Source organism: Stegostoma tigrinum, chromosome 33 (assembly GCF_030684315.1).
Source record: "Stegostoma tigrinum isolate sSteTig4 chromosome 33, sSteTig4.hap1, whole genome shotgun sequence".
In the NCBI taxonomy this organism is placed as follows: domain Eukaryota; kingdom Metazoa; phylum Chordata; class Chondrichthyes; order Orectolobiformes; family Stegostomatidae; genus Stegostoma; species Stegostoma tigrinum.
Genome location: NC_081386.1, coordinates 15,237,403 through 15,253,472, shown reverse-complemented (window position 1 = coordinate 15,253,472; position 16,070 = coordinate 15,237,403). Strand labels below are relative to the sequence as shown.

Below are 16,070 nucleotides of genomic sequence, written 5' to 3'. Positions count from 1 at the left end.
GTGGCTAGGGAGGGAATTTTGAGATTTTGATCCAGTGACAGTGAAGGGAAGGTGATAGATCTCCAAGTCAGGATGGTGAGTGGCTTGGAGGGGAACTTGAAAGTGGTGGTGTTCCCTTGTAACTGCTGTCCTTGTCTTTATAGATGGTGGCAGTTGTGGGTTTAGAAGGAGCTTTGATGAATTTCTACTTTGCAAGTTGGATCCAGTGGATGTGAAGCCAATCAAATGGGCCCTTTGTCTTGATGATGCCAAGCTTCTTGATTGTTGGTGGGACTGCACTTAAGTGTTCCATCACACTCCTGTGCCTTGTGTAGATGATGGGCTTGCTTTGTGGATTCTGGAGATAAGTTATTTACTGAAGGGTTCCTGGCCTGTGGTGTGCTCTTGTAGCCACGGTATTCTATTTAGCTAGTCCAGTTTAGCTTTTGGTCAATAGTAATTCCCAGGATGATGAATAGAGAGAAATTCAGTGATGGAAGTGCCATTAAATGTTGAAGGATGATTGTTAAAGTCTCTCTTGTTAGAAATTTGTCATTGCTTGGCACTTGTGTAATGTGAATATTACTTGCCACTTGTCAGCCCGACCTAGGTCTTGGTGCATCTTGGCATGGACCATTTCGGTATCTGAAGAGTTGCAAATGGTGAACATTGTGTAATCATTTGCAAACATCCTCATGGTGGAGGAAAGGTCATTGGTAATGCAGCTGGAGATGAATGGGCCTAGGACACTATCCTGAGGAACTCCTGCAGAGATGTTCTGCAGCTGAGGTGACTGACATCCAACCACCACAGCCATTTTCCTTTGTACTAGATAAGACTTGAACCAGTGAAGAGTTTCCTCCTGATTCCTATTGACTTTAGTCAAGGGCTCCTTGCTGAAACATTTTATCAAGTACAGACTTGATGAAAAGTCACTGGAGTTCAGCTCATTCTGTCAGTGTTTTGAGCCATGGCTATAACAAGGACAGGAATAGAGTATCTCTGACAGAGCCCAAACTGAATGTCAATTAACAGGTTATGGCTAAGCATGTGCCACTTTATTGTAGAGTTGATGACCCTTCCATTACTTTTACTGTACTGATGATCAAGAGTAAACTGATGGAGCATAAATTGACTCAGGTAAATTTGTCTGCTTTTTGCGTACAGGTCATACTTGGGCAATTTTCCACATTGTTTGGCAGATGCCAATATTGGGGCTGTTCTGGACCAGCTTGCCTAGGGCTATAGCGAGTTCTGAAGTACAATTCTTCAATGTTGGAATGTTGTTGGGACCTGAAGCCTTTGCAGCACCTATTGCCTTCAACTGTTTCTTGATATCATGTGGAGTGAATCGAATTGGCTGAAGATGGTATCTATAATGTTAGACACCACTAGAGGAGGCCAAGATGGATCATCCACTTGGCACTTCTTTTGCACTTTTGTAGATGGGGGTATTTGAGGAACCGCTGCCTCCAATGAGTTTTTTCATTGTTCGCCACAGTTCCTGACTGGATATGGCAGGACTGCAGAGCTGAGATTGGATCCGTTGGTTGTGTGCTTAGCTCTATCACTTGCAGCTTTTACTGTTTAGCACATACGTTGTCCTGTTTTGTAGCTTCACTGAATTGGCACTTAATTTATAGGTATATCTGACGTGTACCTACATTCTTCTTTTGAGTGAGGGTTGATCCCCTGGCTTGGTGGTAATGGTTGAGCAGGGAATATGCCAGGCCATGAGGTTACAGATTATACTGGAGTATAATTCTGTTGCTATTGATGGCCCACAGAATCTCACGGATGCCCAGTCTTAAGTTGCTGTTCTGTTCCAAGTTGGTCCCATTTAGCATGACGGTAGTGCCATACAACACGATGATGGGCTTGCTCAGTGTGAAAGCAAGACTTCATTTCCAAAAGGACTGTACAATGATAACTCAAATCCAATCTGCCAACTTGCTTTGATAAAAGTCTAACTTTGGAAAAATTAAGATCTGTACTGCAGCATAGAGGCTGAACACTTTTTTTAAAAAATTCATTCACGGGATGAGGGCATCACTGGCTAGGCCAGTATTTACTGTCCATCCTAGAAAGCAGTTAAGAGTTTCCCGTATCTTTTGTACATTTAGAGTCACATGTAGGCTAGACCTGGTAGGGATGGCAGTTTCCATTCTTAAAGGACATGAATGAACCAATTAGGTTTCTCCAACAAACAACAATGGATTCATGGTCATCATTAAACTCTTGATTCCAGATATTTATTGAGTTCAAATTCCACCATCTGCCATTGTGTGATTCAGACCTGGGACCCTGGATTAACAGTCCGGTGATAATACCACTAGGCCATTACCTCCCCTTACTTGCTGTAATTTTGTTCAAGAACAAAGCTATGCTTCCCTTTATATTCTCCCTGTCGCTGTGCATTGTTTGTTTTGATTGGAGTCATCCAGAGCTCTGTCCTTGTCCAAGCTCTTCTTAAATCCTCTTCCCCAACATCCATGGATTAGTAGACCTTTCTTGTCTTCTGTGTCCACCAGTGCTTCAATTTCTAAAATTTTTATTCTTGAGTTCAAATCTCTCTATGTTTGGGCAACTCTCTGTCTCTAACTCCATCTAGTCCTCTCCATAATCTTTGTTCCTCCCAATTCTGACCTCTTCTGCATCGCCAGCTTTTCAAAATACAGCAGCTTAAATCACTGAAGTTAGCCATAACTTGTTACCTCACTTTTAAGATGCTCCTTAAGTCTGCCTCATTGAACTGGCTTTTGGTAACCAGCTCCAATGTCACATGTTGTGCCTCAGCAACAAGTTCTGTTGGATAAAACTCCACTGAAGTGCTTTGGACAAAGCCTTACCTTGTTAAAGTCATTAAGTAACTCAAAGAAATAGAAAAGAAGTTTGAGTTGATTTATTGCAGTCATGTGTATCTAAATACTGTGAAAAACTTTGTTTTGCAAGCAGTGCAGGCAGATCATAGCAAATGAGAACACAGTGTGCTTAGACAGAGCGAGGCATACAGGGTTACAGCCGCACAGGAGGTGCGCAATGTTAGCAAAATCAACATTATTTGAAGTTCGAGAGGTCCAATCAACAGCCTAATAATGACAGCGAAGGAGTTGTTTTTAAACCTGTTGGTGCATGTGTTCAAGCTTCTGTATTTTCTGCCCAATGGACGAGGTTGGAAGAGAGCATGACTGGAATGGGAGGGATCTTTGATATTGGCATCCTTTCTTGTTGCTTGGAAGTTACTTAGTTAATGGTGGATTCAGTGGCATTTAGTTTTTGTTTTGGCTTGGAACCTACAGTACCCACACTTGACAAGTGTGGAGATTTTTGCTATTTAATGAACACTGCACATGTTGTGGTGCAGTGTAGGCTGTTGTACAGCTCCCTCTGTTGGAATGCTTGTGATTTGTCGTCCTGCTTATTCCCAATTAAATATTTGAGTTTTCTTCTGCTCTGTAGGTGCAACAATTTCATATTTTGCAAGTTAGTGATTTGTGGAGCAAAATAGTTGAGATACCGTCAAATCAACAATATTCGCTGAGCCCTTGTAGATCTTTAAGATGATTTCTTGATGGTGACATTCTTTGTTTTGAAATTTTGAGTGTAAATGTGTGGGTTTGTAATTGTGTGAAGGTATATTCTTTGTAAATCCAAAATGACTCTCAACCACAAAATGATTGTGGAACATATGACAAAGTTTTGCCTGTTTGCTATCATTTGGCATTGTCCTGAGTCATGTCGATGAGATGATGCAAGTCTGCTCCCCGCAGAGGGCTCTGCTAGTTTTACATGACAACAGCTATCCTGCAGTTGAAAATTAGTATGAAAATTTTCCAGTACTGACCTGTTCCAGTGACTGACTCTACCCGATAATGTGACTGTGATGTGGGAACTGGACAGGGGGCATTTATTCTATGGGAGGTCTCTCCATTCTCCTGCACCGACCACGTCGCAACTTCATGATATTAATTTTCTCTTTTTTTCAAAACTGTTAAAGACAAAACTCATCTCAGTTTGTGGTAGAAAATCTGCACCATTTTATATTAGATGATTTCCCTGATCAAGGCTTCAGAGATATTCTCATGCACTTCTGGAGTAGATGGGACTTGAAGTTGTATCTCCTGGTCCAGTGGTAGGTGCACTACCACTGCACCACAAAAGCCCTTAATAATTAATTGGTTGGTGTATTTTTTTGTGTGAACTCATGGTAGATGAAAGATATTCCAGGTAGTTAAATGTTCACGTTGCAAATCCAAGATGGAGAAAAGTCTGTAAAATGATGATACATCATTTTGAAGCTGGATGAAATGTCCATAATGTGTTCCCATTGGAATCTGATCAGTGGTGCAGGAGTTGGGGCAACTGTTGAATGGATGTCCTGTGATTCATCTATTTTGTACAGATTATTATCATTTGTTATGTTGAATAATACACTTGTGTTTATGTAATTACTGCTCTGTTGGGACACAGTGGCACAGGAGAATGCTTTCTATAGCTAGCCCTTTATTGCAATTAAACAGAGCAACCCTCCCTGTGCAGTGGGGCCAAAAGACATTTGAAATAAGATGTCCAGGGTGGCAATTGACCAAAGTGAAACAACCTTCACCACAGAGAATGCTGAACACCTTCTGCTTCATTTTGAGGAGAGTGTTTTTTTTTATTGTGGTAGATTGCAGAAGTGGGTTAGAGCTGAAAATGATTTCCACCCCCCCCCCCCCCCCCCCCCGCCATTTTCCCCCATCCCGTGAACTCCGGATGATCTGCAAATGTGCTGGTCATTGTCAAAGGAACCGCATTCTGTATTGACAGCAGGCCCAGCGGATGTTATATTCTTGGGTCATCTGCACAGAGAAGTGAAGAGTTTTGTTTCAGTGCTTCCTGTTGAGAAATGTTGAACTATTGTGACACTTTTTAAGGGTTTTTCTCCAGATTTGGATTTGTGAAAGCAAGTATTAAGGTACAAGATACAGGCCACCTCCCCTCACAATTTAGCCTGTCTCGCTAATTCAGATGCCTAATAACATGAACCAAGTTGAACTTCTAATAACTTCAATCTAATCAAATTAATGTTTTCTTAATGGGGTTCAGAAATTTGAATGAGTTCTGTAAATATTAGTCTCTAAATTGAAGGCCTTGGGTTTGCTCGCTGAATAGGAAAGGTTCCATTTGCAGTTTGCTGATGTCCTCCTTCATCACCTGGTGGGTTGGCATCTGTCTCCATTAGTTCCATCCATTTTCCCTCAAACATTCACAGTAGCCTTGCTGATAGGATATTGGACCCAGCTGATGCATCACCACATGTTGCTTGATGTGCTGCTGCTGATCCATTAGGAGTGAAGCTTTTGTCTCCATTAGCTGTAATGTGATCTGTGTGTGAATTGGTTTCCCAGATGGCCTAATTATAAGAGGTTTTCATCTTTGAAACTTGTAATCATGCAGCGGACATTTTGAATACTTCAATTAATATCATGCCATTGTCTTGCCAGCTGCAGTCTTGTAGCAGTGCGAAATCTGCTGTCAGAAAGATACAATTCCCTAATAAGTCAAAAGCTCACTTGAAAGCATTTACCATGGTTTAGGAGTTAACTGTGAGTGAGTTGTGTGGAATCAGGATGTATTGACCTGTTTGTTCACGCATCACTTTTCCCACAATTCTTTGGCCCAAAAACATTGCTTTAACTTTGTGCTGTCATTTTCCTGTTGATTGGTTCAATGTGCCATTCCGGTTGAAGCACAATAGAATAAAAGTATAACACCTGAGAAGAGACAGAGTGAAATTGTGAGGAAGTTGTGTGTAACTGGATGTGCGTTTGAAGCGCATTTAAATTGTGGGCCAAGAGCTGAGCTGTGGGATTCTCTCTTTTTTTATTTCAGCCAGCATGGAATCTGGCTTCTTTTTGGCACAATAAATTCTCCATGTTTGAGTGATTTGCAAGAGGGACAGAAAATGGTGAAGGCTGGATTGGCGAAATAATGTTGACAGATGGAAATTTGCAGTGGTGTGAAGAGTTTGTTGTAACTGTATCAGATGTGTTCATAAGTCAGTAACTCCTGAATCACACCTCCCCCAAAAAAATTCAGTTTGGGCCATTTTTTTAAAAAAAGGGTTGCATTGACAAAAGATCTGAGGAGCACTGAGCAGTTGGCCGGTGTTAGAACCCAGACCGTGGTGGTTGGTAATGGTAAACACCATTGTTAGACATCACTGACAATTCCTGCTACTTTCGTTTTGCCCAATGGCAGCGTTCTCTCTGGTGGAAACTCTTCAAAATTGAGCCAATGTCCTGTCATTGCTGTGTTCATCTTGGTGTTCTGAGTTCTACTTGGTCACAGACTGCTGTGTGTTCACAGTGAGGCAATCCTGTATTCATATATGCCAAACAATGTATAATAATGGGTCTCATGTTTGACATTATTTTCCATGTGGTTGCTTATTTGGGTGGCTTTTGTTTTAAATTGAATGATAATGACCTCAGATTCATTTCAATGTATTGCCAGCCTGTTGAAGATAAATTAGTTAATACCATCAAAATTAAGTTTCTGCTCAGATCATGGTTAATGATTCCATCTACTGATGTTAATATAGCTTCATCACGCTTGCTGGCTCATTTAGCTCCTCTCAGCTGAATGTTCCCATCTTAGCATCACCGTTGATCACCAGACATAACTGTCTTGACAGCTTTCATCCATCCTTCAAGTGTTTAAAGAAAATCTTACGATTCCAAAAAATGTACCAGTCTTCTTTTATGTTTTAAAGCTTCAGTCCCATGTAATGGTATAATTGCAGCCATCGGACTGACTGACTGACCATAGTGACAAACTGAGAATGTTACAGTTGTACAAATCTGGCCCATCAATGCCTTCAAGGGATGGAAATCTGCCATCTTTGCCTGGCCAGGCCTACACGTGACTCCAGACCTGTAAACAAGGAGGTTGTCTCCTAACTACTCTTTGACCAGTCCAGCTACTCTATTCAAGGGCACTTGGGTAATTGTCAATGAATGCTGGTCTCTCCATGCCATGAAAAAGAAAGCAAAAGACAAATTGTTTGTAACATTTGGAATTGGAGGATTATGCGGGTGAATAACCTGTTCAGGTTTGCCTTAGAAGCATCTTTAAAGTGGTCTCCATTTCGTGGTGTTTTTAGCTTGCTGATTTTATTTGTGCATTTGAGGTTACGTTACACATTCCCTCTGCAAGGCATGTCCTCATGTGTCTGACTTTGTCTATTGGGCCCTCACTTACTTGCTTTCTCTGATTTTTACAACATAATCATACAATATGGTGGAGCAGGTTTGCAGGGCTACTTAGTCATCTGCTTATATTTCTTTTCTGTTCTCCACGAAAAACACTGCTACAAATTCTACTCCCTTCTCAATTGAGGTTTACTGGCGCTGCAGTGAAAGTAGGGCGCTAGTTACCTTGTCAGAAATGCTAGGCCCAAGTGGAAGTGACTGGTAACATTTGGCACACATCTTTTTAGTAGAAACTAACAGATGTGGTCTTGTGGACCTATTTGAAGAGAGGTGGTGGCTTGAGCTCTCACCAGTTACATTTGCAGCCTGCTATCAGACCTTAATTAAAAACAAAGTGCTGAAGAAACTCAACAGGTCTGACAGCTTCTGTGGAGAGAGAGGTTTCAAGTCTGATATGGCCATTCAGAACCCATCATGCTCATGAGCAAAGTCTGTAGATGGGGCAAGAGTAAACGGTACATACCAGTGTCTGGTTTCATTAATAAGCATGTAGCACGTGATCTGTCTGATCAGCTGAAGGAAGCTATGACTTGGTTAAGCTGTGCCATGCAGGAGGATGCATATAGATTTTTTAATTTAATTTTAATCAATGTGTTCAGATGTGTTATGACCTAACTCCTGAAGTATGCAGGACTCAAAGTATGCGAGCCTTCTGGCACCAAGGCACTACCCTTGCAGACGTGTTAAAAACAGCTCCATGTCTCGGGGAGAGGCAGACGAATGAGGATTGTCTCAATTGTCGCCTGTACAGTGACCCTGCAGGATTTTCCCGAGCCTGAAATAAGGGCGTAGGTGAAAACTGAATCAGCTCTGGCTGTACCCTCTCATTAGATGAATCACACCTTTTCTGAAGTACCAATGAAATCATAATGCAACATGTTTCAGACACAAATATTCTAAGCCTTTATTTTTTGGTTCAACATTGCCTCAGGCATTACTTTTTAATGTAAAATACATTCACTCTGAAATAGTAGCTCGAAAGTAGGTGAAACCTTTCGGGTTTCAACGCTAGACTCTTGTAACTGGGCTCCTGTGCATCCAATCTAAACAGATTTCAGTCTGTCCTTTTTGCTGGCTTAATGGGTTGGGTGGGAAAGAGAGAGAGGGATGGAGAATGACGCACCTATTCATTTACACAGAGAAAAAAACATGAATACTGTGGTTTCAGATGCATGGACCAAGTTTTTGTTGATAGGGTGTAGGTGTTGCTGGTTAGTCCAGCAGTTATTGCCCATTTCTAATTGCCCAGAGTCTGCAATAAGTTGTAAAGACACACCTCTTCGGTTCAAGCTGTTCAGACAAAACATAATTCCAAACTAAACCAGTCCCACCCGCTGGCCCCTGTCCCATTTGCCTCCAAACCTTTCCAATTCATGTCCTTAGCTAGGTGTCTTTTCAAAGTTGTAACTGTGCCCGCATCCACCATTTTGTCAGCAAATTCATTTCACATGCAAACCACCCTCTGTTATTTTAAAAAAAACAAAACTGCCTGACCTGTTTTTTTTCTAAACATATCTCTCTCGTCTCCCCTTAAAAATATGCCCTCTAGTACATGTTGGTGTGATTGTGGAGCAGGGAGCTTTAGACCATCAGACCATAAGACATAGGAGTGGAAGTAAGGCCATTCGGCCAATCAAGTCCACGCCTCTATTTAAATCATGGCTGATGGGCATTTCAACTCCACTTCCCTGCACTCTCCCTGTAGGCCTTGATTCCTTGTGAGAACAAGAATTTGTCAATCTCTTGCCTTGAAGGCAAGTTTAATAACAGATTTTTCATCCCCATATGAGGTGACACCCTCAGCGCTGTTGTCTTGTGCTGGTTCAAATTTATATCGTCAGGTTTTTGCTGCTTCAAATCAGCGCAAGACAACAGCGGCTCACACAGGAGCCTCCATGGTCCTGAGGGTGTCACCTAGTAAGGGGACAAAATGTCTGCTATCAAACCTCCCCAGCTTCACAATCACACACCAACATCTATAACCAGCACCCAAGCTACAAATGCTCATTCAAACCCCATGCTCCCTAGTCTTGAAAACCCCTACCCTAGTGAAAAGACTCCTACCATTAACCTCTTGATTTTCTAAATCTCAATATGGTCACCTCTCAACCTCTTATGCTCCAGTGGAAAACAAAATGTCTAGGCTGATCTGAGATAAGGTGGAGAGCAGGATGAACACAGCAGGCCAAGCAGCATCAGAGGAGCGGGAAAGCTGACGTTTCAGGCCTGGACCCTCCTTCAGAAATGGAGAAGGGGAAAGGGGTTCTGAACTAAATAGGGAGAGAGGGGAATTGCAGATAGAAGTTGGATAGAGGAGAAGATAGGTGGAGAGGAGACAGAGACAGGTCAAAGAAGTGGGGATGAAGCCAGTAAAGGTGAGTGTAGGTAGGGAGTTAGGAGGAGATAGGTCAGTCCAGGGAGGACGGACAGGTCAAGGGGGCAGGATGAGGTTAGTAGGTAGGAGATGGGGGTAGGGCTTGAAGTGGGAGGAGGGGGTAGGTGGGAGGAAGGACAGGTTAGGGAGGCGGGGATGAGCTGGGCTGGTTTTGGGATGCGGTAGAGGGAGGGGAGATTTTGAAGCTAGTGAAGTCTACACTGATACCATTGGGCTGCAGGGTTCCCGAGCGGAATATGAGTTGCTGTTCCTGCAACCTTCGGGTGGCATCATTGCGGCACTGCAGGAAGCCCAGGATGGACATGTCGTCTGAGGAATGGGAGAGGGAGTTGAAATTGTTTGTGATTGGGAGGTGCAGTTATTTAGTGCGAACCGAGCGTAGGTGTTCTGCAAAGTGGTCCCCAAGCCTCCGCTTGGTTTCCACGATGTAGAGGAGGCCACAACTGGTACAGCAGATGCAGTATACCACATTGGCAGATGTGCTGGTGACATCTGCTTGATGTGGAAAGTCGTCTTAGGGCCTGGGATGGGGGTGAGGGGGGAGGTGTGGGGGCAGGTGTAGCACTTCCTGCGGTTGCGGGGAAAAGTGCTGGGGTGGCAGCGGAGAGCAGGGAACAGGGTGTGGAGCGGACAAGGGAGTCACGGAGAGAGTGGTCCCCTCGGAAACCCGATAAGAGTGGGTGGGAAAAATATCTTTGGTGGGGTCATATTGCAAATGGTGGATGTGTTAGAGGATGATGCGTTGGATCCAGAAGTTCTTTGGGTGGTACGTGAGGACGAGAGGGATTCTGTGTTGGTTGTTATTGCGGGGAGGGTTTGTGAGGGATGAGTTGCGGGAAATGCGGGAGACACGGTTGAGGGCGTTCTTGACCACTGGGGCGGGAGGGGGGTGGGGGAGTTGTGGTCCTTGAGAAATGATGTCATCTAAGATATACAGGAGTGGAATGCCTCATCCTGGGAGCAGATGCGGTGGAGGCGAGGGAATTGGGAATAGGGGATGGCATTTTATTGTTTTTGCAGGAGGTGGGTGGGAGGAGGTGTATTTTAACCCCTCAGCCTATCCAATCTTTCTTCATAATTCATGCCTTCCACACTTGAGCGATGAAGTGCAGTTAGGAAAGCAGGTACTCCATTGTCAAAGAGCCAGATTTATTATTGCCAGATCCTTTCGATAGAGGTGATCTTGCTTTCTTCATTTCAAAATGTATTGGATTTAGACATGTTGGGCCATTTTGTTTCTCTTGACTTAACCATGTATTTGAACAGTTTGTAACTATTTTGATTTGTGTGAGCAGTAACATGTGATTCCAATAATGGCGGCAAAGCTGTCTCTGGTACTTTCTACTTTGGAGTTTTGAAACACTATCATTGAAGAAATTGACTTGCTTTGTGTTGTAATTGTTATCTCTCTTGATTTTATGCAGCTAATTATTGTCTGGCTACACTGAGAGCTGTTTTTGCTGACTTGTAACTGCTTAGTTCTCTCTCTTCTTAGTTCCTTGCTGTATTATTTCCATTACCTCTGACTTTTTATTGTAGCCACACACTTTTCAAAATTTCTAACAGGAAATGCCTCCAGGTCTGTTTCTGAGCTCTGTTTTCTCCAACATATTTGGGATCTGTTGTACAGCTGCCAGCTAATCTTTAGCTGCTGGTAGATTTTTGATGAGACAATTGAGCTCAGCAAAATCATATTGAACTTGAAAGATTTGTAGAACCAAGTGTGGTTGGTTGTGGCACGGAAGTTGACTGGCTGTAAGGCTGGGGAATATCCTGGTGCGTAGTAATAAGGCCTTACTCACTTTGGATCAGACCAGATGCAACCAAGCGTACTTGGATGAATTTGTATATTTTGTGCAACGTCTTTGCTTTGTTTTAATTGTTGAGCTTTTTTATCCAATGCATTTCTGCCAGTATTTCTGAAGTATTCAGTCAGATAAATGGGCAGTTGAATGGCAGATGGAGTTCAATCCGGTTAAATGCGAGGTGATGCATTTTGGATGATCAATTCAAGGGTGAACTATACAGTAAATGGAAAAGTCCTAGGGAAAATTGATGAACAGAGAGATCTGGGTATTCAGGTCCATTGTTCCCTGAAGGTGACTACGCCGGTCAATAGGTGGTTACAAAGGCATATGGCATGCTTTCCTTCATTGGGCGGGGTATTGAGTACAAGAGTTGGCAGGTTATGTTGCAGTTGTATAGGACTTTGGATCGGCCACATTTGGAATATTGTGTGCAGTTCTGGTCGCCACCCTACCAAAAGGATGTGGATGCTTTGGAGAGGGTGCAGAGGAGGTTCACCAGGATGTTGCTTTCTATGGAGGGTGCTAGCCATGAAGAGAGGTTGAGTAGATTAGGATTATTTTCATGAGAAAGACGGAGATTGAGTTGGGGGGGACCTGATTGAGGTCTACAAAATCATGAGGGGTATAGACAGGGTGGATAGCAAAAAGCTTTTTCCCAGAGTGGGGGACTCTCTTACTAGGGGTCATGAGTTCAAATTGAGAGGAGGAATGTTTAAGGGAGATATGCGTGGAAAGTTCTTTACACAGAGAGGGTGGTGGGTGCCTGGAATGCATCACCAGTGGAGGTGGTAGACGCAGACACGTTAGCGTCTTTTAAGATATATTTGGACAGGTACATGGATGGGCAGGGAGCAAATGGATACAGACCATTAGAAAATAGATGACAGGTTAGACAGAGGATCTTGATGGGCGCAGGCTTGGAGGGCCGAAGGGCCTGTTCCTGTGCAGTAGGTTTCTTTTGTTCTTGTTCTTTGTTCAGACAACTTAGTGTGACTTGGGGTTAGATTTATTGTGAGGTGGTTTTCTCTACCTTTTTAATCAATCTCTGCTACACTCTTCCATCTTCTTCCCTGATGGCCATTTTTATTTTCTATCCTTTCTTGTGCTGACCATATTTTGGTTCCAGCTCCCTTGGACTTAGTCTACATCATCGGGGAGGTGAAAACCTACTGGTATCATCATTGGACTGTTAATCCAGAGGCCCAGGTAATGTTCTGGGGATTCGGGTTCAAATCCCGTCACGGCAGATAGTGGAATTCACTTTAAAAAACACCTGGAATGCGGAGTGTGAATGACCCCAAATCCATTGCTGATTACCAGGAAAAGCCCATCTGGTTCACATATGACCTTTGGGGAAGGAAACTGCCATCCCTGCCTGGCCTACGTGTGACTCCAGACCCACAGCAATGTGGCTGACTCTTAAATGCTGTCTGGGTAGTTGGGGTTGCGCAATAAATGCTGGCGTCATCAGTGACATGTGCATTCAATGGATTAAAAGAATCACCTACCATTTTCCATCTCCTTTTGCACTTCTGAAGAGGAGGTATATGGACACAAAACATTAACAGAGTTTCTTTCTCTGCAGATATCTCCAGATCTGCTGAGTTTCTCCAGCATTTTCTGCTTTTATTTCAGATTGCTAGTATCTACAATATTGTATTTTTAATTATGAAAGTTTGAAGTTTCATTTATCTGTCCTGTTTTGTGGTTGCTCATGGTTTGGATGTTGACTGATTATAAGGCGGGGGCTTAGCAATGGGGCCTTACTCACTTTGGATCAGACCACATGCAGCCAAGCATATTCGGATGGATTTCTAAGTTTTGCACAACACTGTTTTGTCAGAGCGTTGGCAAGACTCCTGGCAATTTGCTACAGCATTCTATCGAATGGAGCCCATGTCGGCTCTTGTTTCACTCCTTGTCAGTGCCCACATAAACAAATGTTGACATTAAAATTTTTTGGTTTGCAGAAGTAACGTTGTGAATGCCCTCTAGTCTGGGGACAAAAAAAAACTCAAATTTAATGAACTGGCATTTGTACAATTTGCTATGTTTAACCTCTGACCTCGTTACAAGCTATTTAACTTGCTTGCTATTGTGCTGTCATAACCTAAGTTTTTGTGGTTTTTTGTTTGAAAAAGAATTCTTAAAATCATCTTTTTACAGGTTTACAAACCCACTGGCCCAGATGGTAACACCGGGAGGGGACAGAGGATACACCTTCAGCTTTGGGACACAGCTGGTCAAGAGAGGTGGGTGCTTTTCACTTCCATAGAAACACAGAATCGTCGAATCCTTATAGCACAAGTGATTTTGGCCCATTGAGTCCACACCGACTTGCCCCGAGCATCCCACCCAGACCCACAGCCTCCCTGTAACCCTGCATTTTCCATGACTAATCTACCTAACCTGCACATCTTTGGCCTGTAGGAGGAAACCAGAGCACCCAGAGGAAACCCACTCAGATGCAGGAAGAACATGCAAACTCCACACTGAGGCTAGAATCGAACCTGCGTCCCTAGTGCTGTGAGGCAGCAGTGCTATCCCCTGAACCAATGTCCCAACCCCACATAAAAATTTAGGGGCCTGTGTAGGCTGTTCAGCCTGTCCAGCAAAATGCTCATGGCTGATCATCCCCGTACCCTTTGACCCCTTTAGCCCTAAGAACCAAACGCAACTCCTCCTTGGAAAACATTTGTATTTAGACCTCAGCTATTTTCTGTGGCAGAGAATTCTACAGGCTCACCACTCTGGATGAAGAAATTTCTTCTCATCTCTGTCCTATGTGGCCTACCCTGTATTCTAAGAGTGTGACTCCTTGCTTCTGGATTCCCTGATCAATGAAGGCATCCTTCTTGCCTTCTACCTCGTCCTGTCAGAATTTTACAGCCTTCTAGGAGACTCCCCCCGCCCACCCCCTCCTTTTTTCAAAACTCCAGTGAATATAATCCTAACAGATCCAGTCTCCCTTCAGACCTTAATCCTGCTATCCCAGGAATCAGCCTGGTAGACCTTTTGTTACACCCTCTCCCTCACCAGAAGATCCTTCCTCAAATAAGTAGACTAAGTCTGCATACAGTAGTCCAGGTGTGGTCTCACCAATTCCCACTGCAATTGCAAGACATCCCTGCTCCTGCGCTCAAACCTTCTCACTATTGAAGGCCAACTTTCAAAGCAGTGAGAGGTGGTGAATCCCAAGGTCTTCCATAGGCTTATAAATACTAAAACAGCCATAAAAGTTCCAATTGGACTGATTTTGGAACCTAAAAAAAAGGAGATGAAGACATGAATAAGGTATTTACTATATATTTTGTCTCTATCTTTACCAACGAGGTAGATGCTACCTAGACCATGCTAACAGGAGGAAACTTGTCGCTAGGAACGTTCAAAGTTGATAAGGATGAAGTGTTTGTTAGACTTTCTGTACTTACGTTGGCAAAGCTCTGGCACTGGATGGGATGCATCCAAGGACATTGAAGAAGGGGAGAGTTGAAATTGAAGGCATTTATTATTTGGGACCACACACTCGCTTCTGGCTAATGTAATAAGTATTACATTAGCGTGGATAGATGATTGGCTAATTAATAGGGGACAGAAAGTTGGGATAAGGGGGCATTTTCAAGATGGCAATCTCTAACTTGAGGAGCACCGCAGGGATCAGTGCTGGGGCCACAATTATTTACAATGTATGTGTGACTAGGAAATTGAATGAACTGTAGCCAGGCTTGCAGTTGACACAAAAATATGTGGCAGAGCAAGCGGTGGGGATGACCCAAGGAGCCCTCTGAGGAATATAGAAAGGTTAAGTGAGTGGCAGAAGCCTTGCAAATGGAATATGATGGGGGAGAAAGGTAAAATAAGTGGTTTTGCATTTTGCCTGGAAGCATAGGCGAGCTGAATGTGATTTACATGGAGAAGGACTTCGGAAAATGACAGAACAGAAGGATTTGGGACACCTCACACATGAATCACAAAAAGCTAGTATCCAAGTTGTGAGTAATAGGGAAGGCAAATGGAATATTGGCTTTCAATAAAAGGGAATAACTTGCCAACAAAATGTGGACACAGTTACCTCTGAATCAATCTCTAATTTTCTTGACTTGATAGAAGTTCCTATTAAACAACAGCACAAAGGATTTACTTTTGTTGTTGTGACAAATAAAATTTTGATAAGTACAAATGAAGTTTTATTCACTTATCAGCAATAGTTGGTTATGAGTTTTTCCATTTTGAGGTCCTGCGAGGTTGAGTTATAATCAATTTCATTTTTTTTCCTTTTCTACTGCAGGTTCCGCAGCTTAACGACTGCCTTCTTTCGAGATGCAATGGGTTTTCTTTTGATATTTGACTTGACAAATGAGCAAAGCTTCCTCAATGTCAGAAACTGGATAAGTAAGTGTAGTTGCAAGCGTCAATTGTTTCTGTTTGCTTGGCTCAAGAATATGTTTTAGTTTCTTTTGTTTTGACAAGGCTGATTGAATCTCAGAGCATGACTGTGGACTGATGCAGAGTTGATGTTTGGTATGGGGGATCTAGACTGACGCCAGAGGCTTGATGGTTATCCTTGCTGCCTCACAGCACCAGAGACCTGGGTTCAATTCCAACCTCCCGGTGATTATGCAAGCTCCACAC

General features: G+C 43.1%; 1 protein-coding gene across 9 annotated transcripts in view; it reads left to right on the top strand.

The window, feature by feature from the left end:
* rab27a (RAB27A, member RAS oncogene family) overlaps positions 1-16,070 on the top strand; it is a 114,883-nt gene that overhangs the window by 80,398 nt on the left and 18,415 nt on the right. For all 9 annotated transcript variants that reach the window (XM_048563055.2, XM_048563051.2, XM_048563052.2 and 6 more), the window contains 2 exons: positions 13,605-13,690; positions 15,727-15,830. In XM_048563055.2, the coding sequence (XP_048419012.1) occupies positions 13,605-13,690; positions 15,727-15,830 (190 nt within the window). The remainder of the gene's footprint in view (positions 1-13,604; positions 13,691-15,726; positions 15,831-16,070) is intronic.